We start from the raw sequence: 27,283 nt of genomic DNA on the forward strand, positions 1-27,283 counted from the left end.
AAAATTGTGCATTATGGATCGGTATTCCATGTTGCCAGTTCATTTTGAAGTATAAAATCAGCTTGGGCCAAGCTATTTCCAGGTTTTCCTTAAAGTAGAAGACTAGTACTCTTCAGATCATGTGTATTTGGTCTGGCCCAAGATTAAAAAGTCCTTCAAAATCACACTAGAATATCAGCTTTATATTCAATTTTTTTGTGCATTATGGATCGGTAGGCCATGTTGCCAGTTAATTTTAAAGTATAAAATCAGCTTGGGCCAGGCTAATTCCAGGTTTTCCTTAAAGTAGAAGACTAGTACTCTTCAGATCATGTGTATTTGGTCTGGCCCAAGATGAAAAAGTCCTTCAAAATCACACTAGAACATCAGCTTTACATAAAAAAAATTGTGCATTATGGATTGGTATGCTATGTTGCCAGTTCATTTTAAAGTATAAAATCAGCTTGGGCCAGGCTAATTCCAGGTTTTTCTTAAAGTAGAAGACTAGTACTCTTCAGATCATGTGTATTTGTTCTGGCCCAACATGAAAAAGTTCTTCAAAATCACACTTGAACATCTGCCTCATATTTTTTGAGCGCAATGGCTTTTAAAATATAATTTTATTAAATATATATTTAATTATTTATTGTAATATATAATTATAAATTCAGTAATTAAAATAAATATTTTACAATATACAAAATTATATTTAATAATATATTGTATATTTACATTGTTAATAAACAGATGTACTGCTTTTCTTCATTCTATCTCATTCAGTGTTGATCTGTGAGGTGTTTAATATAAACAGCGGGTGTTTGTGAACGGTGCCTTTAGTTCACGGTGGTTCAGTGAAGCGGCAGCTGCGAATATCAAACCAACTTCAGCCGGGGAATACGAGGCTGCGAATATCGAGCCAAACGAATCTGGAGCTGCGAATATCAAACCAACTTCAGCCTCGTCCTTATATTGAGGTACAAAAAAGTACCCTTCAGTGAAGGTCCTTTTTTGTACCCATGTTTTTATGCCAAGAACTTCATGATGCAAAATTGTCTGGCTCTCAAACAAAAAAATATGCAAAAAAAATATATATTGTTTATTAGTACAGTGGTACAGAATACAGAATGTACCTTTTGACTGGTTAAATGGTACAAATTTGTACTTACTGCTGTTAGGAATGACCCTGTAAAGACCAATATTGTACCTTTGAGGGTACAATTATGAACAGTGTACCTTTGAGTACAAAAAAGTACTCCTTTCGTACCTCTGTTTTTTAGAGTGTAGCTGTAAAACTTTGGCCTTTTAAATAAATAAAAAATCACGGATTTTACGTAGTAATGGGCAACAGCTTGAAAATAAATAAAGGGAAAGAGCCTTAAGCTCTTTGACAAGTATGTTTGCCTTTAAATGCTAGTTAAAAGTCTTTTTAGCAGTTGTCCTACTTTGTGACTACTTTTAGGAGATACTAACCACTGCGTACCAGGAACACAACTTGAAGATTTTTGCTCTGATTCTTAAGTCTAGCCATCACAAATTGGTTCTGGTAAAAGTATCTCAGAACTTAATGTTATGTTATTGTTATGTCAACGTAAAGGCTGAAATATAATTTAGGACATATTCTGTCATGCTAAAATTGTCCACACGGTGGCAGTACAACACTTAAAGCTGCCATTCAATCTTAAGATTTAATTTCAGTTCACATTGTGAAAACCTACGATGGCGGTGGCGGTGACGACATGAGTTTAAACTCTTAAACTTTACTGTTTCAGTTAAAGTTATTATTTTGTACAGAAACTGTTCGTGAACAGAATTATGTAAGGGAATTAAAACTGAGGTTGTTTGAGATGATCAAACAAAACCCGTCTGGCTTATTCTAATACAGTTTGTTCTAGTTTATACTTGACCTTTTGATTTAAAAAAAAACTCACATATGTAATTTTATCTAGTTAGTTTATTAATTTGAACTGATTTCGGTTAAAATAAAAGGATTTACTGTAAACACAAACGTACAACTATCTCGATCTATATAATGCGTTAAAATAGGCATAGTTTCATGACTATGTCCATTAAATCTTTGCTCTGCCCGTGTTAAATAAAAATATATTTAGTGGCTTCAATTTTACTCAAGAATGTATTAAATCTTTTCCCAGGGTGATTCAGATCTTTCCTAAAAGTGGTTCCCTCTGTTTTCAAAACTGATTTGACTCATTCCCTAAAGTGATTGGATATATTCTCAAAGTGATTTGGATCTTGTCCTTGTTTTACTTTTACTTAATTTAAGTAAATAGCAATTAAGCAATTTTAAATCAATGTATTATTTTCAACAGGTGATTTAAGTAGTTCTGATATATTTAAAAAGTGATTTGAATCTTTACCCAAATTTGTTTGGATCTTTTTCAAATAGTGACTTGAAGACACTTGAAGTGTGTACAGGTACTTTTAAGTTATTCAGACCTATCCAAAAGCAATCCAAAAGCGGTTTGACAATTAAAAAATATTTTGAATGAGAATGGCATGTTTCCAGTTGCCAATCTTTTAAAAAGTTTTTTTTAATATGATTTCAAGCTTTGTCAAGTGTTTCCAATCATTTCAGAAGTGATTAAAGTAATTCAAATAATACAAAGTATTAAATGCAGCAGTATAAAGCACACCGCCACTGAGAACAGTACTTATCTGGCTGCATTTTGCCAGGTGTAAAATTTGGTGGAGGGGGATTACGGTGTGGCTTGGCCCGGTTCCAGTGAAACTTTGCAGGAATAATTTAGGAATGGCCCACACCAGTGTACAAATCAAGGTCCATAAAGACATGGATGATGTCCTGACCCCCAGCTAGAACACTTTTGGGATGAATTATAGTGAAGAAAACTGCGACCCAGGATTTCTCATCTAACATTACAAATGTAAATTTGGAAGAATGACCAAAAATTCCAATAAACACAATTCTAAATCATGTGGAAACCCTTCCCAGAAGAGTTCAATCTGTTAGCTGCAAAGAGTAGACTGTCTCCACTGTCTACTGTCTAGACTTTTTCTATTAGATTGAGAGAAATTGATTGCATTCAGTTACAAGACCACTGGATGTTATATGTTGGATACAGCCTCACCTTATCCCATTTTCACAACTTGTCCCAAAAGAATATATAGAATAAGAGAGCTGTACTGGAGTGGAAATCCCTACAGAGGGTAGTGCTCACAGTGCAGTACATCAGCGGGGTTCAGCTTCCTAACCTTCTGGATTTAGACACCAACCGCTGCCTGTAAAATGTAAAATGATAATGAGGGACCCCTCTCACCCAAGCTATTGTCTGTTCTTATAGCTGCCAAGTGGAAGGGGGCTCAGAAGATTGAAGACCAAAACCAGCCGGTTCCAAGATTGCGTCTTCCACCGGGCGACCAGGCTGTGGAACAACCAGTTGAACAGTGTACTGCCCAACCCACCTCACTGCCATCATATTCAAATAATTGCACCCTGCACTTTAATTTACTTCACTTCACATTGTACCTACCGGACTGTCCCATACTCACATACCCCACATACAGTATTCTGCACCCTGTACTTCCCACAAAACTCATAGTTAATCTGTCATCTACTAAACTATTTTCTTACTACCACACACACTAGATATCTGCACATGTATTTAGCTATATATTTTTATATTCAGTCATATTTAACATATATTAGTACAATATCATATCAATGTGTATATATGTTTACATGACTGTGTATTGTGTATATAGTGTATACTGTAAAGTTTTCTGTATATTCTATTTTATTTTATTATTGTACTTGCAAATGTTGTTCTCTGCACACTAGTGGGAACCTGCACCAAAGTTTTTCACTCACATCTACACCCGTACTCTGTGACGTGACAATAAAAATTCTTGAATCTTCAATCTTGAATCTCCAGTCTTGAGGAAGCTATCAGGCTTCTGCTGTTTGTAAGTAGTTGTAGTACACCAAGCGACAACAAGAGGGCAGCAGCGGACAGCAGGAAAAGTACTGTATGCTACAGTTCATTAGACGGAGGGCTCACTCTAAAGCACTTTGAAGGATTCAGTTCAGTGCACTGGAGCAGTTCTCAGCCCCAGACTGGAACTCATTTAGAGGAGGTTGTTTTGCTAAACCATTCACATCTCAGGTAATCATTAAGCCATGTGGGGTCACGGAGACAGGCTGGGTGAGCGCAGGTCCGTGACCCAACTTTCCCTGGAAACACACATTAAAACAAACCAAAGGAGCAGCAAATTTATATTACATGCATTCTCAAATTAAGGATTATATGTACATAAAATACATGAAAAATGTAAATAAACAAACACACAATATATTGCTTTTGTAGTGTGTTTGAGTCCACAGTAGCATGGTCCCACTTTTATTATGCCCCAGATGGGCTACAAATAGCATAGTGGCTTGTTGTGTTTTTCTCTCTCTCTCTCTCTCTCTCTCTCTCTCTCTCTCTCTCTGTGTCTTTCTCTCTCTCTCTCTTTCTCCTTAAAAATCTCCCCATCTCTTCATTTCCTGACGCCTCCTTTTGCTGCAAGGTTAAATCTCTCACCCATCCTCCCTTCCCTCTCTCAGTCAATCTCTCTCCCTCTCAGCATGGTAGTTTTTAATTTTGTGTTTGTGCAGATGGCTGGTTGCTCTATTAGTATTCATTACAGATTCCATGAGCTCTTAATTACGGAACGGGAGAGAAAAGTGGCAGACAGAAACATTGGGTGAGACTTGCTCTCGCTCTCCCCCTCTCTCTCTCGACCCCCTCCTCCTGTTTTAAGAGTACACTGTAATTATGTGGTACAGAGTATGCGGCGGCGGCGTCTTTCAGAATGCCTGTATGTGAACGGAGCACGTAGCCTAGCTGTTCACTCAGCGGTTCATGGGGGAAGTTCTGAGCTCCAAAACCACAGATATCATCTAGTGACGTAACGCAGGTGCTGAGATTTGTTCACATTCTCCCCTCCTTTTTTCCTGTAGCTGCCACGGCTTTCTAATGTGCAGACACACACTGGTGAAATGGGAAGAATATTAGGAATGTCTCACCATTCAGAGGAACTGTACACTTCACTGGCTTCTCCTTTGCTACCTGTAAACCAACACACCAAAATGCTTGCTTGAGCAAATCAAGGGCAAAACGTGTGAAATAGTTCAAAAGCACTGCTTACTTAACTACAGACGAATGCAGCACTCAGAGAACTGCATTTAAACAATTTTGCCTCAGTTTAAAACGGAATCAGTATTTAGTCTGACTGAATTTTAAAATCACATTAGTAAGTTATAATGTTGTAATTATAGGAAAATTTAATTAACTAGAATTAATTAATAAACCGTTATTCGAGCAATTAATAAAACATAAATCTAAATGATGGGTGAGGCGTCTTTTCCTGTCACTACCCTATATATTAAAAAAAAACATAGTTTGTATTTTCTGCTTGCTTAAGCAGTTCCAAAAATAAATTCATATAGAAAAACATGTAAACAAATATGTATTTTTTATCAATTCTTATAAATATATATATATTCCTGGTTAATGCGGATTTGGATTTGGACTCGGATCCTGCAAACAGTCAAGAAGAATTAATTTCTTTTTGAGGTGCATAAATGATTGTTGATGTATCTGTTTAAAAAAAATCTAAAAAAGAATAAAGTAAACAAAAACCTCCAAAATATTAATGTTTATTAATATTACGACAGACAATAAACGAATATAGAGAGCTGCTATTATCATCATTATACGCAATTATATTTCTCATTAATTTAAAACTACTAATTATAAACCTGAACTAATTATAAGACTCAAAGGTCCTTCGTTAGGTGTAGTGCTGACTGTGCGCGTTCACGGGCTCTTTGCTTTCTAAATAGTCGCTCAACATGCTGTTGTGCAGACTAATGCTCGGCTGTAATGATTTTCTAATGCGCACTGGAGGTAACGAGCCTATCAGGAGGCTAATCATTACCTTTAAAAGTACGAGATGAAACGCAGAGTGGACGAGCCCTCAGGAAAATCCAGGCGGCCTGGAAATTAATAGCTGAGCACAAGTTCATGAACTCTCTGCTTAATTGACTCATATGTGGAGTCCGGGTTTATATGTGTAACCAGTGAAACCGCACATATTCAATTATTGACCCCGCGACTCGGCCGAGTTCCACACTGTAGCCTGTAGCTGTAACGGCCGAGCGCTCAGAAACAGGGGAGCTCGGCTCTGCTGGCAGATCTTTATCCAGGTCCAGTGGTGGAAAGCGCTCTGGTTAATACATTACTGTAAGAGACGGGTCAAGGCTTTTCATTAAAAGAGAACTCAACTGACTTAGGCCTATAGAGCAAACACGCCAACTTAAGTTCTCTAAACTGAGTCTCCGCGGAAAACGCCAATGAATGATATATATATATATATATATATATATATATATATATATATATATATATATATATATATATATATATAACATGTTATATATATTTTAACATGATGCTTATTGTCGACTGAATGGATCAAAATAATCACATTTATTTGTGATTAATTTGTCAATGTGGGTTAATTTCTTTAAAATAAAAAAGCTATTAATAATAGCCTAATAATAGCGATTAAACAATAAAAACTCTAAAGAGTTTGGTTTTAAAATAACGAAGTCTAATTCATAATTCCACAGGACTGATAAGACGCAGGACGACCACGAAAATGATCAAGAAAAGTATGAAAGGCAGACAAAACGCAATTACGATTGTAATCGTACAAGGGTGATTGAGAAATTATCACTAACGTGCACAACGATATGGGATGTCCATTTAATGCGTTTAAGGAGAACGTAGTCCTGTAGCGAAATTAAACTGAGAGTAAAATAAATAAAAAATAATTGACTTTAGAACAAATGATTACAGGATTGGTGCAGAATGAGTCTTTATTATTATTATTATTATTATTATTATTATTATTATTATTATTATTATAATTGTTGTTGTCACCGGTTTTTACAATTTGTCTGATCATTTTCCAAATACTGAGAGAGAAGCGAATAAATATGAAGAGTATATCTGTTTATAAAATTGCTGCTTTCTACTAAATGAATAATTTATTATTATTATTATTATTATTATTATTATTATTATTATTATTATTATTATTATTTATCTTCTTTGGTGGGACTGACCTGTTGGAGGGACTCGGTGAATGATCACACTAATAGAGTTCATTATCAGGCCTAAAGTGAACGGTGGTCCCGCCCACCAATAAGATCAGCGCGCTCGAGTCGCTTCTGGCCAATCGGAGCGGCGCAAACACGACCCCTGCAAATCGCCCCTCCAATCCAAATGTGCACAACCTCCGCGCGCAGCCTGCAGCTCTTCACTCCCGCGCTGCTCGCTCATACACGCTGTCCCGAACTCATGGACCAAGCGCAGAGCCCGATCTGAAGCCGGTCTGTTATTTCGCTCCGAGCTGTTTCTGAGGACCATGAGCGCTTGAGCGAAGACCCCCCGCTGGCAGAGGTCATCTCACGGGTCCTGGAGAGGACGGAAAGGCCTCGCGCACTACAAGCTCCCGTCGGGGGACGATGTTCTCGGCCGCAGGGAAGCGCTGCTTCACCATCGAGTCTTTAGTGGCGAAGGAGAACCCGTTATCGGGGGAAGAGCCCGTGCGCCCCGCTGCTCTCACTTACACGCCCCCCGCAGACTCTTTCCTGGGCGGCTATCAGAGCCCCGCGGGCCGGGCGCTCTACCCCAGCCCAGAACTTGTGTTCCCGGACGCGGTGAGCCACGCGCCCCTGAGCGCACACCCGCACCAGCTCGGTGGAGCGCACCTTCAACACCCGCACTTCTTCAGCGCGCAGCACCGAGAACCCATCAACTTTTACCCCTGGGTGTTACGGAACCGGTTCTTTGGACATCGGTTTCAAGGTAAAAGTCGTTTAACATTATACATATAAGTGGAATTTGGTTTAGTTATCGTTGTTGGTATGTATAATTAAAATGCTTAAAAATACATAAATAACAACATATCAGTTTCATATGTATCACTAAATATTTACAAGGTTGCGTTTTGTAACATCAACGAACAATTATTATATATTTTCAATTGGGCAGAAACAAAACTAGACTATTACATTGTATTTTATCAGGTTATTTTACATTCAAATTCAGTTGTAAAGACCAAGAAATTTACCTATATATGTGTATCTTCGGCCTCACATACACTTACATCACACAAAGTGCATGAAAATTAATTTTCTTAAATTCCCAACTGGTTGCGTTACACACACAGGTACACCGCCTCTTTCTTTGTGAGTGTATAAGCCTAGAAAACAAAATGTATCTCAACTTACTGCAGAAATACAAAAATACATATGTTTATCATTTTTTGAGTTGGTCTTGAACCCCTTTACTTGAACCCAGGAACGCAACAGGTCAAGGCCAAGTTCAGTCCAGTTCATCACACCTGTAGGTTACCTCAGAATTGTCTGCTTGTGAAATCACTGCTTCACCATTTCCCTGAAAGTGATTCCTCACCTGCTGTCTGTCACTGTGTTGAGAGGTTTCTCAACCGCAGCTAATGATAATTATCTGCTTCGTGATTTTACAGCTGCACCCAACCTTCTGTTTACTGTCATTTTGGGATCTTAATTAGTCTAGATTTTTTGTAGCCTATAAAATGCGTTGATTTGGGCCATATGTCACAATTTGGAGAAACACGTACCTCAAGCTAATAATAGAAATCATACACGACTATTATTACTATTATTACAGTGCTCAGATTAATTTACAACGCGTTTAAAATAAAATAAAACACATTTATCAAAAACTCTTTATGACTAGAGGAAGAAAAACACAGAGTATTTTTAAGACTTTTGTTAAGACATTGGGGAATTGGGGAATAGTTAGCCAATGTATATTTATATATTATATTTGTATATTGTATATTATTTACAACTTAACAGTAAATTAAAAACGACCCATTCATACAAATTTATAACAGATTAATACACTGTTAGGGTTGAGATGTCAGTGTCATGTAAAAAACATTTTTAAATATTTAGGTGATTAGGATTTCACGCATATAGAATATACAATATAACTGCATTACTCTGCACCATCAAAGAGCAACTTTACAACAGAACATTGGTGTATAAAAATATTATGACAATTTATTTGTTATTAAAACTCAACACATCTCAGCAATAATACACGAACAGACTAATTATACCTTGTCCGCTGTAGGATCAGCAGTCGGCGCTCTGAGAGAAATAGGCTTAATGTTTAAATCACAGCAGTTATATTATCATTATGTAGGTGCAGTTTGTTTAAGGTTTAAGGGCTTTGATTCACCGCTTAAACGCACACTGTCTCTCACTCTCTAGGAAACGAAGTAGCCCATGACTCGCTGTTGCTGCACGGGCCCTTCGCCCGCAAGCCGAAGCGGATCCGCACGGCCTTCTCTCCCTCTCAGCTGCTGCGGCTGGAACGCGCTTTTGACAAGAACCACTACGTGGTGGGAGCAGAGCGCAAACAGCTCGCCAACAGCCTCAGTTTGTCCGAGACCCAGGTAAACACACACTTACACTCACACACCCCATAATACAGCAGAGAGAGACAGACACATTCACCACACAACGCACCACATCACACTGATTAGGCGATTCTTTGTAATTTTCCCACGTTAAACTATTTGTCACCTAAATTAACAAAACTTACAAAAGAAAACATATCCTAGTTAAAAATATAGTTAAGAATTATGCTTGTTTTGTGCTGAATCAAATTAATAAACAATTATTGCACCCCGCAGCTGCTCCAAGTCAGGCTGACACTTCTAAAAATATATAGATTAGAAAATACAAGTGTAGTCTATATTAAACAGGTTGATAATTCAGGTAACTTTCAGTATTCTATTTATATTAAATGAACGACTGTTGTCATTATTAATATTACTAGCACTAGTAATAGCAGTGTCATTCTTCTTCTTCTTTTTATTATTATGAATATTATTTATTTATTATTAATATATTTAATTATTTTATCTGGAAACGTGAATTATGTGAAATAAAATAAAACGCTCCAGGCTGGACAAAACGCCCGTGGATCCGTAAACGAATAAATAAAGACGTCATGTAAAAAAAAATCAGGCACAAACGTTTCTCTATTCCACAGAGCGTTCAAATAATTAAACAGCTTCCTGAAGAATAAACTGCTTTAAATATAATTATCAGTTACATGGTTTATTACACTAAAATTATTTTTACTATTTTGTATACGATTCAAATGTCTGCCGATATCTTTAGCGAATACGGTGTTACTTTGCATCACAGCTCATGAGGAATTAATTTAATTTACAGAACAAAATTGTAGTTATGTGTCATTATGTTTATACACAGTTAATTTGTACTGATCGTAATGGACAAGTGCGTGTTTGTGTTCAGTTATTATTTGCTTGTTCACTTATTATTTTCGCATCGACTAAAATAAACAAATAAACCATTTATGTTGTTCGTCTATTAAAACTTTATGTAGGTACCAGTCAAATCCGATGTAATTAGATTTGCTGTACTTACTTACAATGCGCATATGGAACAGAAGTAAATTCTAAAATAGCGCAAATCAGTTATGTAATTGAAGCGCTTTATATGTTTTCACGGATATTTTTGTCACGTGTCTTTAGTTCGATTTTCACAGACTAAACAGTTTGGAGGAAATGTAATAAATAAAAAATGTTCACACAAGTCGCACAAAAATTAGAATCATTTTTTTTAACAGTTTAAGTTAATAAGTGTGTCACGACGTAACTGCTGCTCGCGCCGGTATAGCATTGGTAAAAAAAATATATTAGTAGACCCATTATAATGTTTAGATTTACATATATTTTACAAAATATATTTACGTTTTATTAGTGAAAAATTATGATTGTCTCGAAGTTATAAACATGTCCAAAATGTGAAAAACATTGTCAGCCATAATGTTTTAATTTAAAAAGTGAGATGGATGTGTTTTTGAGGTTCAAACTGTTGTTAAAATATTGATTTATATATGAACTATTTTAATTTAAAAACTTTAAAGGAAAATACATTAACTAAATAACTTTTTCATAATTTACATTAATTACATGTAACTGGCTGAACTAACAAAGCAAATGCAGTTGATTTTATAAGTATGTAGAACAGTACACTTACTTTCTGTCCCAAATACTTGTTCCCACAGGTGAAAGTTTGGTTCCAGAACCGCAGGACCAAGTACAAACGTCAGAAGCTGGAGGAAGAGGGACCAGACAATACACAGAAGAAGAAGGGCAACCACCACATCAACCGCTGGAGGATTGCCACCAAACAGGCCGGCTCTGAGGACATAGATGTCACATCTGATGCCTAGAATCCATGTGAACCAGGCCTAAACTCACACACCAGGCCAGAACAAGCCCTATTTATTTATGTTCACAGCCATGATCATGTTTGAGTTTAAACAGGGCTGCTGAGGACTGTGTACATGTGTGTATGTGTCTTTGAGTGAGACAGAGAGAGGGAGTGCAGAAATGTGGTCAGTATGAAGGCAGAGTCTGTTCAACTCTCTGTACATACTACAGTGACTGAAAATCTACTCAGCCGAACCACGATTTGCTCACTTTCTCTACAACACTGGCACTGGCCGAACTGAACATGGCACATTGTTTTATTTGTTAACAACACTGGCAATTATCAAATAATTGTATTTCTTTTTTTGTTGTTCTTTTTATTATTGTTTGTATTTGTATCAAAGTCCCAGAATCGAATATGTAAGTTGAATTCTATTCTAAGTTAATGTCATCTTTTTCCAGTCAACTAGCAGCTTTGTATTTATATATTAAAAAACACAACACTCATTAAGAATGGTTATAAAGCTTATACTATACTTTTTGTGCTGGTTATGTACAGGTATACATTTTAACGTATTCATGTACACTCAGACCTGAGAACTTTACAATTACCATAAAAGCCCTTGTACAAATGCTCATTTCTCTGTAATTTGATTAAGGTTTTTTTCTGTGGCAGCTGACAACAGTGACAAAATAAACAAATTATGATCCAAGGAATCAGTTTACAGACCAGTTTAGACTTGAACCATATACCCTCAGTGCAGGAATGAGAGAGAGTGTGTGAGTGAGAGCGAGATCTAAATGCTCGGGTGTCATTCACTATTAGCAATGCAGGCTGACAGATGCAGGTTACTGTGTGAGCATTTTTTTTTTACCCGATTAAGAAACTACATTGAATATCTGCCAACTACCACAGCCCATGTAATGCACAGTACTATTTTAAAAGATTTTTGCTCCCCAGTAAATTATGTAAATAGTTGCCAACATATTTTTTTACTTTTTGACACACTGTGAATCTTGTCTGTTAAATGTACCAATAGAATTGATGTAAAATGACCAGGAATAACCATAATACGCCTTTCTTTTTTGTTTTTAATTTGACTCGACTAAAAATTAAGAGGTCTTACCTTCTTCTGTAAAATTACCTTCATATGAAAAACATACACCTTCAGCAGATGTTAGGTAACCTTAAGGTTCTTAATCTTAAGGTTTGTGTAAGTAAATTAGTGGTGTGTAACAGTCTCACACACACGCATACACTCACAGTATAACACCTGCTGGCTGTGTGTCCTTCTCATCATGTCTCAATGTTCTCCTGTCAAAAGAAACAGAAAGAATCTATGTTAAACGAACCTGCAGTTCACCTCTCACCCCAGCATTTGACCCCCAGTTTCTGTGGGAGCAGACCCAGCCAAGTATGATGACACCTGAGAATGACAGTCCAGAGCAAAGAGTGGATGAAGAGAGAAAGGCAGGCGGGGGAAAGGTGCGAGTCGGTAGATTTGTTTTGAGTCCACAGGACATCCTATCCTGCACACAGGTGCACACACACTGGCCCCTCAAAAGCCCACTGTTACATCACACATACCATTCATTCTCTAGGTCCACTCTTTGGTCTACTATACAACTACAAAAGGAAAGGAAATTGAAAGATAAACACAGAGAGATTTGTTCTTTTAGTCACTTTGAGTTTTTTGTTAAAAAAACTGCCAGTTGTTTTAAAATTCTTAATTTCTAAACTTAATCTTACAGTCCAGAGGCCAGACACATGAATTAAGGTCTAAAGCGAGCCATTTATTCATGGCTATTTTATATAATGTGTCCCAAACCTAAGTATTTGAGTGGTTCTGCAATATTGCAAAATAATACACAGCATATTTTGGGCTGATTGCCTATAGAGAGAGAGACACTCTCACAGAACTCTGTTAACAAATAACAGAGTTGCAGATAAAGCTTTGAAAAATGCTCTACAACACGTCTGCTGTTTCCCTGCCAAAAAAGGATGTTTCCAAAAAGCATAAATGTGAAACACGCAGTTTTCTAAAAAAAAAAAAAAATCCTTTAATCAATCCTGTAAAATCCTCCAAAGAAAAGCATAAAAAAAGTCGCACAAAAAATGACACAGATTTTTTTTTAGTCTTCACTGTCTTAGAATCTATCTTAGAACGTAATTTGAGCTAATAAATGTACCAACCTGTGCAAACAAAACTTAAAATAAAAAAATATATAATTATTTAAAATAATAGGCAAGATTCCTTAGATGTTTCAAAGGCCAACCAACAAAGAATGAAACATGAATGATGAGAAGATGTTGTCACTGTCCAACTACAAAAACAAATATCTTCATTTCTGTCAGTGTTTTAGTTTACTACACGTCCCTTAGCTGTCCCTTACACCATGACTTGATGAATGGACAAATAAAAATTATACAAAATTACCTGAAATAAACTCTTTACATGAGCTTCCCTCCTGTAAAGTCGCTGTTTTGGAAATACATGTTTTTCATAGGACAGTGAAGATATATACTGTATACTGGCAGGACAAAATATGTAATGATAAACTTTAATAAACAAAAAGAGACTTAAAAGAGAGAACCAATACAAATGATCTGGTAAGATTGCTAGCAGATGTACTTCAAGATGCAATTAAGAAATGAACATCAGATCATCCTTTCTGGCATATACAAAATACTTAGCAGCTCACCTCAACCTTGGATCAGTATTTCAGGAAGAAACTATCAAAGAAAAAAAAAGGAATACTAATGGTGCAATTAGAAAGACATCAGTAAACAAAAGTGTACCATTGTTCATATCCTGAAATAGTGATTCTTGTGCATTAGTGAAAAATGTATGGAAAGGAGCAGCTGTTAATGTCAATGCAGGATACGACCAGACCATGTCAGCCAGAACAGCTAGCTCACAGTCCACAGCTACACAGAGAGACGAAGATGGAGATTAACAGCTTTAGGGCATAAACACCTCAGTGAAATACAAACACATTTGAGAAATACACCACAAGAATAGCACAGGCCTTATGGTTTGACCCCTACAGTTACAATTCTGTGACTCTTTATTCTGTATGTGGCTTTTTGCTGGCAATGTTTGGGTTTACCTTTCTCCGTTGAAGAAAAGGCTAGGGTGAAATGAATAAGGTTATCCTAATTGATGCACTTTATCCTCTAGGGATCTCTTCTACAGCAACAATGAGCCTATCGACAAGGCACAAGTGGCGACATGATGGTTTGATTAGAATGAAAATAATGTAAAATGAAATAGCCTTCAAAACATTGACAGAATTTGAGGGCAGAAGGGACAACCGCCCCCTCTTATGCCCCTATGGTTGAAAAAACATTACCTAAGTGCCCTCTAGAATGTCAAAAACAAGACAAAGTGCCATATTTGCTGCCCTTTACATGGAAAAAAACAAAAAAACAAAGTGTGTTAATGAGTAGCCATATATGGTAGTCTTTCCAAAAAATACTTTGAATGTTAAGAGTGCTTATGTATCAGTCACATGATCAAGAATGCTAAAAATAATACATTTATTTTTTTTCGCTTTTTTGATTTTCACTCCTGCCCTTTAAACAGCCTAAATAGGTCCACTGTTACTTTACAACAACCAGATCTAAACTCAACTGAATAGACATGTTTGCATCTTAAACTCCTGGGAACCACTGGTAGCTTCTGGCTTTTTCCCCACTAGTAAATTCTGTCCTCCACAAAATCCTGAGTGGAGATTCCCCATTTTAAAGGAAAATCTATTTCTAGGCTTAGCACATATCTAGGAATGTTGTTTTATGTATTAAAAAAATAATATGACGTTCACTGTTTTGACAGAAAGAGATTTAACTGCAGTACTATGGTTTACAATAGGAAATTGTTGTGCAACTCTGCAAGAGTGCACGCGTGCTGGGGCATCCCCAAGGCTGTTCTATATGGTTAATGATTCTGCATGCGGCTTCATGTCCCGCCTTCTTTCACTATGGCCCACCATGACCTGTTGGCATGACAACCAGGTAGGAAAAACAAAGTGGCCCCTCCTTCCTGATCTGTAGATGGATCTAATGATAAGAGAGGAGAAGTTTACAACTCATTTTACAGCCCTGCCAAAAGAACACAAACAAGGCTGAATACAATCAAGAGATACAATCGTTTCCTGTAAATAAAACTAAGTAAAAGGCAAAGGAGGAGGGTGTGTTTATGTGTTTCTGACAGGTAGCTTAGCGTGTTTAGCATGTAATGCAATTTACTCACAAGCCACAAGCACAATGAGGCACAACTTCAGGTGAAATAGAAAAACGAAAAGAAGAAAAAAGAAGGAAAATGCTAATGGTGGGCCTTGCATAAAGTCTTCACACTTTCTTCACAGTAAAGACAGAAAGTATACACACACAATGAAGGAATTTAGGAAACAAATAGTAAATAGAAGGCCAGTACATGCATGTTTCTAGCCAAGTGTAAAACTCCTGACTCATAGATGAAAAGCACAATGCTGATAAGGGAAGGGAAGCTGGCTGGCGTTGTACTGAAGCACAGCGTAGATGAATATGGTTCAGGTTTCAAGGCTTTCCAGGATCCAGGTTAAACTCTGTGACTCAGCAGTGACACATTTGTTATCAGCTGCTGCTGCTTTCCAGTAATAAGTACAACAACAGTATGACATTAGTGTTTAAGTGGTTTTACAACTTTACTGTAATTATACAGTCATACCTAAGATTAGACCCACGGTGGAATATATACTGTTTCTTTTATTCAAGTAAACAGTTTTATAAAGAGTCTAAGCATCTTGAAGCATTCACTCCATTTCAGAATTAATAGGCTACTGCACAACCCATTTCTGTAAACAAAGAAATAAAGTAAATATATTTACTTAATCTAACAATTACCCTGCCTCATTTATTCACAATTTGAGCTCAGTAGATATTCTCATGTTCTTTTTGTGTTATTTATTTAAGACTTTAAATGACTAAAATGCAGCAAATGAATTCATTCAGTTTATTAAATAAATATGAATCACTAATATTATAAAAATAATAAAGGCACAATTATAAAGGCTCAAAACTCTGCCTCTTTCTATTCTTGCAGATTTGTTTTATAATGTTTTTATTTCATTTTATTTCATTTTATTCAATATGGTGAGGAGGTCAAGCCTACAGGTACTGATCTGGTGACATGTGAATTCTTTGAAAACTCTTAAAAAAATACTACAGTGTAGTGTATGAATATTCAATAGGTTCTTGGAGTGCACATTCAATTAAACTGATTTCTGTTCTTTTATCTGCAGTTTAATGTAAGTCTAATTTTAAAATATAAAATGGATGTTACATATATTTACTCAGGTAATCTAAATAGTCAAGTAGTTAAATATTCTCCAAAATATACTAAATATTGTCTCTATTTCCTGCCTGTTAAACACAAATCTCTGCTAAAGTGTAAACACTGTTCTCAGAAAATAACTGAAGTATTAGCAGTACAGCTGTGATAATGAAGCCCTTTTTAAAATGCATGATCATGTTTTTCTTCCAGAAAAAGCTACAAAGCTTGAAATAATGGCACTCAATTTATGATACAGCCGTTAATTTCCTGTTGATTTGGCGTTAATATTCTTAACTACCCAATGGCGTATTCAAGCAAATGCAAAAAAAAAATGTGATTAGCGCCTGCGTGTGAATGTGCCTGTCGCAGTATGCAAGTGATAATAAATTCCACACACACACACATCCGTGGCAGGTTAGAACCAAACACAGGGGGAGGAATGTCCTCACAGCCTTCTTTAGCATGACCGGGCTGCGTGGAGCTGCGCTACGCTTCGTTACATCACTGCACTTTGGACTCACAGCTTCACAGCCATCTGATGAAGAAGATCTCCTGACCCACAATTTTCAGGCGTTTTTCGCCTGGCGTTCCACCATCCTGATTGGTTAAAGACCCTTGTTGTAGGTTAGGACCTTGCACTCTGTCGCCACAGACATTTCTGGCTCAAGCTGAGAAACATGAATCTGGAGATAAAAAGAGAGAGAGAAGAGAGAAACAAATTATTGATAAAAAAAAAACTTGCATATCTATTTTAGTTACAATTTTGCTCTGTTCCATACTATATGTATACAAACACACTTAGTAAATGCATGTATAAGCTAAAGCTTGACTCAGCAGCAGCCAATCAGTTAATCTTAAGTTGTTTTAAATGAGCAGTAATGTGTACCAGGATCATAATTAGCCTGATGGACTCAAAGCCTCTTGCACACATCTTAAATTACCTACAAAGCTATAACATTCACAGTTCTGTGTGTACATCATCATTTTATATATCCATGTTAAGGAGCTGATCTCGCTGCTAAAATTACATTCATTAACTGTAAATATCCTCTCATTAAGATGTTTAAAATGTTTAATCAAAAGTGAATTAAGAGAGCGGTGTCTCTTCCATCAGAAGCCTAGAGCATTTTTTTTACGGGCGTTTTTTCACAGGCAAAACTGACGCTTAGGAGGGAGAAAAAAAAATAATGCACGCAAAAATAAAGTGATGAGCACTGGTAAACGTCCAAAGCAGAGCTAAAACGCGCAATATTTTGCTCAGAAACAGATGGCAAGGAGTGCGCGAGCGTGTGAGGCTGAATCTGAAACAGACATGCCGTGGGGTGTGAAAAGGTGGGGGTACAGGAGCGGCAGATTTTTGGGAGCACACTCGTCTGGAACCCTCCGAAACGTGTAAAGAGGGAGCGAGGAAGTGAGAGGAGAGGAGGAGGGGAGAGGAGAGAGAGGAATGGAATACGTTGGCAGCACATATGTCTGTAGATCAGTAACCATATGGATGAACAGCTTATTACAGACCATTTTAAATCATAACCCTCTCCACCAGAGACAAAGAGAGAGAGAGGGAGAGATAGATGAAGAAAGATGGGATGGGGAGATTGTGCTGCTATGTGTTATGTGGTGTTGTGTGTTGCTTTGTGTGGCTCTGTGCTGTAATGCTGCTGCTGTGTTTTGTACTAGCAGGCGGTACTGTCAGTGTTGATTGAGTATTGTATTGCCAGACTAGACTATGCTGAACTCTTAAAATAAGTTTTAATGGCTCTTGACTTGGACATGGGAAGGAAAAGCCTATTAGAAGTCTAGTTTTCAGACTTTGTTAAGTCAAACTCACAAAACGATCTCATTTTAACACTGTTTATGGAGTTAAAACAGATTATTTTATTTTAGTGTGGGAATGTGGGAAGCAGCACTATTATGGACACTGACGAGTCTAAAGGGCTTGTGTACAAAATTGCTGTGTACTGTTATCTTCTGCTGTAACACTCTTGTGTTATAATACTGTTGTGTGGTGGTGTTGCATATTCCTTGTAAGTAATAATATCTATATTAATAATATTTTTTACATTAACCAGCCACAACACTAGCACGACCGGGCACCAAGAGTAACGTTAGCAAATATGTCTTGTATTTTGTAGGATGGGGCCATCATGAATCACATCACTTAGCCTCTAGGTTTCAGGTGTTGATGCTTGCCCATTTCTCCTGTTTTTATTGCATTATCTTTAAGAACTGTCCGCTTCAACTTCAACGTGCTGTCTAACATATTCCACCCCTTCACAAATCCCACTGCAGATCAAGATAAACAAAGTTTTATGCTTCACACAGTGGTATTATTTTTTATCTTAATAATTCATTATATATAATTAGCAAGGAAGTAAATTAAAAAGACGAACACAATAGTATGGCTACACTTTACAGTAAGATTTCATCTCCTACGATCCTTACGAGTGTATTAAGTATTTTAGGTTGTTCTGTTAGAGATAAATGATACATGTATGTTGGGGTCCAAAAAACGCAGATCTAACTTTATGTGCCCATTTATCACCCTGTTATTTTACCTCAGAAAAAAAATGTTAGTTTTTTTTATAGTGGACTCGTAAAAAAAAAAAAATAAAAAAAAAAGGCATTTTATCTTTTACTGACTTATTCATGCCAGTGCATTTGGCTCACAGCTTCTGCATAACACAGCTCAGTATACCATGCTACCACAGTACAGAGCTACTTTTTCCTGTACACTGGTTTACAGTTATGTAGCTAGCATCAAAAACATTATACTCACAGTTTTAATGCCATCAAACACCAAATGTAAATAGAGAGGGTAGGTTAACTGCATGCTACTTTTTGAAAGAGTGAAAGAAATACAAAGATTTATTTCAAAGATTATATCTTAGGAGATATACGTGAATAATATTTTGTTGCATTTTCATAATCTGACAATTTGATATGAAAGGTTTAAGCAAACACATTTGTAAATAGATTTATTACAGTTGACAAATTTGCACAAAACTATTATGTTCATTGTGTGAGGGCTTTGAGGCTATAAGGGCTTTTGATAGTGGGCGGGGTATATATCCATTGTGAGGGTGTATGACACTACACTAGAGCTGCATGAGCTAGAAAAAAGTGACTTTGCAATATTTTGTTTTTTTTCAGCTATATATATATATATATATATATATATATATATATATATATATATATATATATATATATATATATATATATATATATATATATTATATATAGATTCATTGATCCAATGTCATGATAGCAATGATGCCCTCTGACTGTCAAAGACAGGTTTTACAATAAATAATAGTGAACAGAAATAAACTACATCTGGTAGATATGCAATTAAAGTGAGAACAGTGTGAATTTTCCTTTTCTATCAAGCAAAAAAAGTTGAAACATGACATTCAATATAGTTTTACATTGCAACTGACACTGCAGTTCCTCTGATGTGACGTTTTATTCGCTTTATGTGGGATTTCCGTTAAATTAAAGATAGAATAGTGTTTAAGGTTTGTGGTATGTTATTTCCGCATATCATAACCTCATTATTTAACTGTGCCAAGGCAAATACAGTTTTCCATTCTAGGGTATTTTACCTTTATCCATCTCATGAGGCTAGTCATGCATTATAAGTATGGAAAACAAGATAAATTATTGAGGTATATTTAGGAGAAGGGAAGTGAAAGTGGACTGGCTTGTGGCTCTTGACCATTTAGGAGTGTTGTGTGATCACCTGGCTGTTTTGTGGAAATAGACTGATGGCGAGGGGCAGGGCCAGACTGAAGGCACCGAGACACACCAGGCTGTGTACTGGCAGCACAAGACGAGGGTATCTCTGCAGAAGAGGCAGTCTAACACACACAAACACACACATTAGAAGATTAAAAAAACAAACCCGGATAATTCAGCGCAGATAAAAAAGAAAACTCTCAGCATCTTAAGCATTCCTGCAATCATCATTATCAAAACCCCTCCTTCTCCGACACTTCCTCTCTGCTGCGAGATCGCTCTGTGGCTGACACCTGCCTCAGCCCTCGCTCCCGGCCGCAGTGCGGCGTGGGGGCTTGTGGGATAGCGTGCTCGGCAGGAGTCCTCCAGAGCAGTCCTGCTCTAATGAAGGCAACGGCTGCCTAATGACGACTTCATCAACACTTTCGCATGATGAGCTTTAATTGGCCAACAGACACGACTAGGCACTCTGCATGTGCGCGCTTGTGCTCAAGTATGTGTGTGTGTGAAGAGAAGTGGGCCTAAGAAGGGGGAAGATGGGCCGGAGGAAAGCTGTAACGAAAGAAATACGTTAAAAATCTTTTATCATGTCCATCAATTGTTTCAAATGTGTCATCATGGTCATCACTCACTCTTAATTTGGTCTGAGAAAAAGCGAGAGAAAGAGAGAGGACACTAGAGATAAAAGAGAAAAGGCCAAAGTGGCAGCAGGGAGAGGAGGGCAGAAACACTCAAGAGTTTCTGAAGAGTGAAGGGAAGTGGCAGACTGAAGGAGGCCTGCAGGTAGAAAACTATGCTAAAAGTTCAACCATTGCACACATACATCACACACACTCCTCTCAGCACGGTAATCCATCACACACACAACCCCCCATTACACTGACCCTTCTGCTCTCTTGTTCTCGCTCCATTGAAAGCCAGTGAGGGTGAGCTGACAAGCAGCATAGCACAGGACAACTCACAACTCATTTACCTTCTCTCTTCTTTCTTTCTTTCTTTCTCTCTCTCTCTCTCTCTCTCTCTCTCTCACACACACACACCTGTGAGTTTATGTATGGACACTGAGGAGTAGTTGAGACAGAAGCTGTCAGCTGGAACAAAGCCAATCAAGTTCTCTTACTACATGTACAATAAAGATAAAAACGATTACCCAGTAATCACTTATCAATAGACCACATTTACAGAACATACAAGACAACCATGTTCACCACATTTGTTCAGGAAGCACAGATGGAATGTGGCCTCCACCTTAAACCCATCTGTGCAGTGAACACATGCATTCACACTAGTGAGAACACATACACACACACACATGCACACACACTCACACCCACAGTGACATACAGACACCCACACTGACATACACTGAGCACATGTGCCCAGAGTGGTTGGCAGCCTTTGCTACAGCACTCAGGAGGCAGTGTGGGTTAAGGGGCTTGCTCAAGAGCCCAACAGTGGCAACAGAGGCAGTGAGCCAAGCCCAGGAATTAAGGGAATTGAACCCATAACCATATCATCAAAAAGCCATTGAGCCATCACTGCCCCAGTTCATGTTAGGCCTACAGAAAAAATAGGCACTGTTTATGGGGCTGTGTCTTGGCAAGAAACATACATATGTACGTATGATACAAGGGTCTCAATTCAATATACTGCTATGTATTGTCATACTGTAAACGAGGAAATAATATAGTGATTGTTTAAATAAAACGTTGAAAATACTGTCATTGTATAAAAACAAATAATATATGCATAAAGTCAGAGTAAAACAGACAAGTTCACTTTTTAAACATCCAGATCAGTTTAAACAAACAACTCTCTGCCAACAATCCTTACCAAGTAAACTGTTTATTATTCCTTTGGTGTCTGAGGCCTTTCAGACACTTCTGAGGTAATCTGAGAAGCCTTAACATTTTTGAAAAGTATAGCAAAAACACATTGTTAACATATCTAGCAAAGACTTTTGAGATACTTCAGAATTTTCTTTTTAATCACAGTCTTTATGCATCTTGGCATGTTCTCCTCCACTGGTCTTAGACGCTGATTTTGAATATTTTATATATATATATTTGTATTTGAAAAGTAGACTGCTTGAGGTTTCTGAGGGGTGTTAATTATATTTCCAAGACGAAAATTCATGGAGTTATATGTGTATTACTGGAAGTTCAACCCACGTGATCATGGACTTAGAAAAAGTTTTTTGAGAATCGATACAGTATTGCAAAACATAATATTGCAATACATCAATACATTGATATTTTATTACACTCCTAATGTTTTATAGTTCATAGCTACCAACTAAAAGCACAACTAAAAACTCAAGTTGGAGTGCCCAACACTGGTTCTGGTTTTTATCTTTAGCTTCAACTTCCGCTTATAAAGGCTTGTTAAAGCTCTCCAGAGAACTCTCCAGGGATGGAGCTCACCAGGACCAGTGGTGAGCATCCCTGCTCTCCAAACCTACACTTCTAAAACCAGTCCTTAAAGCCCTTTTAAATGGTCTTAATCTTTTTCTTTACTCAAACTCAACATGCAGCAGTAGAGTATAAATCACGACCACTTGGTGGGCCACTCACTGATTTAAACAATAAAAGCTCGACACGAAAGTACTGACCTCTCCAGCACAGTCATCAGCATGGGCGGCAACACCAGAATGGGCATGGGAAGGACCATGCGTGTCACAGCCGTCTCAAACAGTGCCTGCAAAATATGTCATTCAACTCACGAATTAAGCTGTAAAATTTTGTACATTTTACAATGAATAACATGTATTATAAAAAATGAGAAAAGACTAAATACACCAGCAAAAGAATGATGTCACATTTTATAAAATTATAACAGGGCTAATTAAACAGTCATATAAACTGTATATATTATTGCTAAAATGCTAAATTATCTATGAAATAATGCAAATCTGACAGTTGTTGAACAAAACAATCTGTAAAAATGGTCTTAAGCTGCATTATTACTGTGTTAATATCGGTCTAGAAGCACTGGTAATGGCAATAAAATAATCAGAAAAATGAATCATTATGTATTTTATAAACAATATCATCGTCATATTATCCAGCCCTAAGAGGAGCTCTATGAGGAGCTTTTAACATCCACTCACACGCCTGGCTGCTAGCTTGGAGGTGCCCACTACATTTCCATCTTCATCTAGAACACTGATGCCCTCAGACAACTCGCTGTGGCACATCAGCAACACATTACACACGTTGGCACTCGCTGTAGAGAGAAGAAAAAATTTTGTAAAATGTTGTATAGTTATTTAAAGACATGAATGACATTTAAAAACATGGATTATTATTAATAATGGGTAAGGAAATCTGTTTTAAATGTATCAACAGGACAAATTTAAACAGGACCTGAAAATTAATTTTACCTGAAAGAAATACATTAAATGAATAAATGACAAAAATATAAGTAAGTAAATAAATATATAGTGCGTCATTGATTGTAAGCAGCTACACACACACACACACATATAAAAATACAAAAATAAAATGGAAAATCATTTAAATTGAGTGGAATGTGTGTGCAAGTCCACCCTGCCATGTTTTAATACCAAAGTTTCTCTCTCTTTAAACAAACCTCTTCTAATTTAACGTGTTTTTTTTCTTTTTATGATTTACATATAATACTAAATTTAATAGAATATTAAACAGCAAAAAGGGTGAAACAAGCCGAATAGGTTTTATACTTTAGATCCGTCTAAGTAGCCACATTTATCTTTGAGGACAGATCTGCACACTCTTGGTATTTTCGCAGGAGTCACCTGGAATCTTAATTCTTAAAGGAGTTTCTGGAGGAGCTGAACAATAGTTGTTGCTTTTACTTCATGCCCAAATTACCCATCTCAGATGGGTTGATGTCTTAAATATTAATTTACAATGTAGAAAACAATTTAAATAAAGAAATAGATAAAGAAAAACACTGTATGAGAAGAGGTGTGTCCAAATGTTTGACTGGTACAGTAAATATATATATATATATAAATTATTTTTTGAGAATGAAAAAGTAGGCATGAGGTAGAAAAACATGTTTTAGAACATTTCGTATTTTAAGTGTTGGTTCTGAAAATTTAGAAAATTGCAATGGTGAAATTCAGTAATATGACTCGTGACCATAAATATTATTTCAACCAGCATAGTAAGTATAAAAAATGTAAAAAGCAAAGCAATATGTAATGTCTCAACAAATGTAGAAATGTGTGTTTTGACTTCATGTGTTAATTTTGATATCTTTAATGTTCACACTTTGAGAACAGTTTTTAGCACTATAATTTTGAGATGTTGAAATAATTCTAGAGAGTTCTAATTTATATCCTCTACAGACTGAAATTGATAAAATATTACACATATGTATAAGAATTACAACTAAAGGTAAAACAAATTAATAAATAAACAAAGAAACAATTAAAATGGACAGTGTTTTATGGACAGTGGCATGAATGTTTCTGACATGTTATTAAATTCATTCAGTGTGTGTGTGTGTGTGTGTGTGTGTGTTTGTGTGAGAGAAAGAAAGAGAGAGCCTGAAGCATTTTTAATTTGCAGGCCTTGTGTTGTGAGTTATCAGTGTTCAGTGTTATGGGGCTGAGTTAATTGGCTGAGTAAATAGCTATTCACCTCTGAGGGGTTTAGACCCAGACCAATTAACCATACACATGCACACAGAGACACACATGCACACACACACACACACCGTCAAACGTGCGCACATTCACATGCGTGCACACACACACAGACACACACACACACACACACAAACAAACTCAATGCTTAAAAACATCAAAACACATCATATAGGAGTTGAAGTGGCAGGGTAAGGGAGTTATGCTTTAGGTCGCCCATGGAAGCTGGAGACATCATACGAATCCTACAAACCGTCCAGATAAATTAACCCACAATAGGTTCATGTGTGCCTGGAGGATGTGGAACAGAATTCTGAACCTCAGCTAGACTGGGTTATTACTTTTACCCTGTGGTCAAAAATTTGAATAAAGAATGAAAAAAAAAATCATGTAGAATTTCAAACACCTTGCCTCTGTAGTTCAATGATTCAATGAGCTAAATTTAATAACCTTTTAAAACTAAACACCAGAAACAAACAACAAATCCAACAACAAAACAACAACACTGACATGGCGGCCTGGAGTTAGGAAGCCCTGTGCTGACACAGAGAGAGCACTTTAGGCCTAATTAACCAATTAGAGAGCAGCAACCAAGAGCTAACGATGCTCCATTACCCAAGCCAAAAGGTAAGGGGGGACAGGCTGATTTAATTAAAGGGGTGGGGTGAGGGGACAAAAACAATTTAATTACAGCCAAGTATCCCCACGGCATCCTGGGACCGGCTCCCTGAGCCCCTCTGGCCTTGTTAGAGCCGCTGAACGCTAATAGAACAGAGAGATAGCGTTCCAGCGAGTCCCCTCTGACACCAGTCAAAACAGAACACAATCAGTAAACAACAATAAACAAACACTTAATGTATTGGTGGTTAAAGGATAGTGCACGCAAGCACTCATTTGGAGGCCAAGTGTCATTACAATTACAAACACAGGGCAACGAGTGCAGACAGAAGTAGAAGACATGACATAAAACTGACAAGGCCTTAATGAATTAATATTTAGTGGCACTACTGATTCAACCCCGTAATTGTGTCTTGTACTCTGTTTAATCATTAGGCATTCATACAGCCTAAAGACAGGGAGACGAGGGAGCTTTGGCTAAAAGTCAAATTACATTTAAAACAGCCTTTCTGAAAGATGCTTCTATTTTTGTCTTTTGCACACACACACACTGTACATACCCACAGCAGGGAAAGGGATGAATCTTTGGACCAGGAGTCGTGTTGCTGGGCTGAAACGATCAGCTCTCTTAACCAGCACATTTAGCCCTACCTGTACAACACACACACACACACACATTTAGATACAGACAGAGAATGATATTTAAGCTACACTTTTGTAGATTCTCAAAAAAAAGAAACAAAGAAACATTCTACAAAAATGGTGCCATTTGTAACATTTGACAAAAAACACTAAGATTAAACATTATTTTAATTAACATACAAATTTTAGTACCGTTTGTTGTACCTGACATGTCTGTATTGACCAACATGACATCACAAAATTATTTTTTATTCATTATTTTTAATTATTTTTTAAAAATAAATATTATTTGCAGGGTAATATGTATAACCCTATAGACTTCTCTACTAAAAACACAACTACTTGTGTGTATGACAGCATTTTAAGATTAAACTGACCACCCAGTCACATTCCAACCACTATGTTTTTATATGACCATGCTTTTACTGCATGAATGTAAGAATTATAAATTGAAATCTGCATGAGGAGAAAAAATAGGTTTTAAGAGAATAATAATATCTTCTTGGTTTTTATAAGGTTGGCTACTGATGAACATTTGGAAAATTACAATGTGTAAATTTTGAAGCATCCATTTTTGAAAAATAATTCTAGCTTTTAACCTCAATATAATCAAAAACCTGATCATAAAGTCAGTTTTAACTAGCCTCTGCTTTTATCAAACCCATTTTTTATCTCTGTAAAAAATTGCATTTATCATTAAAAAAGCAAGTCATACTGGATATGTAAGAATAAACAAAACTAAACACGTAATTAAATATCTCTCAATACATGCATACCTTTGTGGCTAGTGTTTGTGTGGTAACTGTGATATATTAATTTTTACCCATTAGCACACTGTACAGCACTATACAATAGAGGTACATAATTGATTTGTAATATTGTATATGTTAAAACATTTATAGAGAGCTCCAGTTTATATACTTTACAGACTCTCATTTCTTAATGTGTAAATTAACTACCCCCAAAAAACACATTTGATTTATATAAAGCCCAGTCATTTGATCATGACTGCATACATAATACAAAAATC

General features: G+C 36.7%; 2 protein-coding genes across 3 annotated transcripts in view; one reads left to right on the top strand and one right to left on the bottom strand.

The window, feature by feature from the left end:
* The first annotated feature begins 7,246 nt into the window (after window positions 1–7,246).
* On the top strand, window positions 7,247–12,024 carry emx1 (empty spiracles homeobox 1). The gene is made up of 3 exons (XM_007236424.4): window positions 7,247–7,871; window positions 9,329–9,513; window positions 11,160–12,024. The coding sequence occupies exons 1-3, from the start codon at window positions 7,529–7,531 to the stop codon at window positions 11,325–11,327; spliced, it is 696 nt and encodes a 231-aa protein (XP_007236486.1). The 5' UTR covers window positions 7,247–7,528; the 3' UTR covers window positions 11,328–12,024.
* Window positions 12,025–15,844: 3,820 nt separating this feature from the next.
* sfxn5a (sideroflexin 5a) overlaps window positions 15,845–27,283 on the bottom strand; it is a 28,137-nt gene continuing 16,698 nt past the window's right edge. For both annotated transcript variants that reach the window (XM_049481735.1, XM_049481736.1), the window contains 5 exons: window positions 26,172–26,262; window positions 23,470–23,585; window positions 22,972–23,057; window positions 20,365–20,482; window positions 15,845–17,305 (listed from right to left, as the gene is read on the bottom strand). In XM_049481735.1, the coding sequence (XP_049337692.1) occupies window positions 17,228–17,305; window positions 20,365–20,482; window positions 22,972–23,057; window positions 23,470–23,585; window positions 26,172–26,262 (489 nt within the window). In that variant the 3' untranslated portion in view covers window positions 15,845–17,227. The remainder of the gene's footprint in view (window positions 17,306–20,364; window positions 20,483–22,971; window positions 23,058–23,469; window positions 23,586–26,171; window positions 26,263–27,283) is intronic.

Source organism: Astyanax mexicanus, chromosome 7 (assembly GCF_023375975.1).
Source record: "Astyanax mexicanus isolate ESR-SI-001 chromosome 7, AstMex3_surface, whole genome shotgun sequence".
NCBI classification, from domain to species: domain Eukaryota; kingdom Metazoa; phylum Chordata; class Actinopteri; order Characiformes; family Acestrorhamphidae; genus Astyanax; species Astyanax mexicanus.

Excerpts from the sequence above, each read along its gene's own strand:
- emx1 (XM_007236424.4), top strand. The coding sequence starts at position 7,529 with ATGTTCTCGGCCGCAGGGAAGCGCTGCTTCACCATCGAGTCTTTAGTG. Across the intron at positions 7,872-9,328 it reads CTTTGGACATCGGTTTCAAG|GAAACGAAGTAGCCCATGAC; the intron begins GTAAAAGTCGTT and ends CTCACTCTCTAG. Across the intron at positions 9,514-11,159 it reads TCAGTTTGTCCGAGACCCAG|GTGAAAGTTTGGTTCCAGAA; the intron begins GTAAACACACAC and ends TTGTTCCCACAG.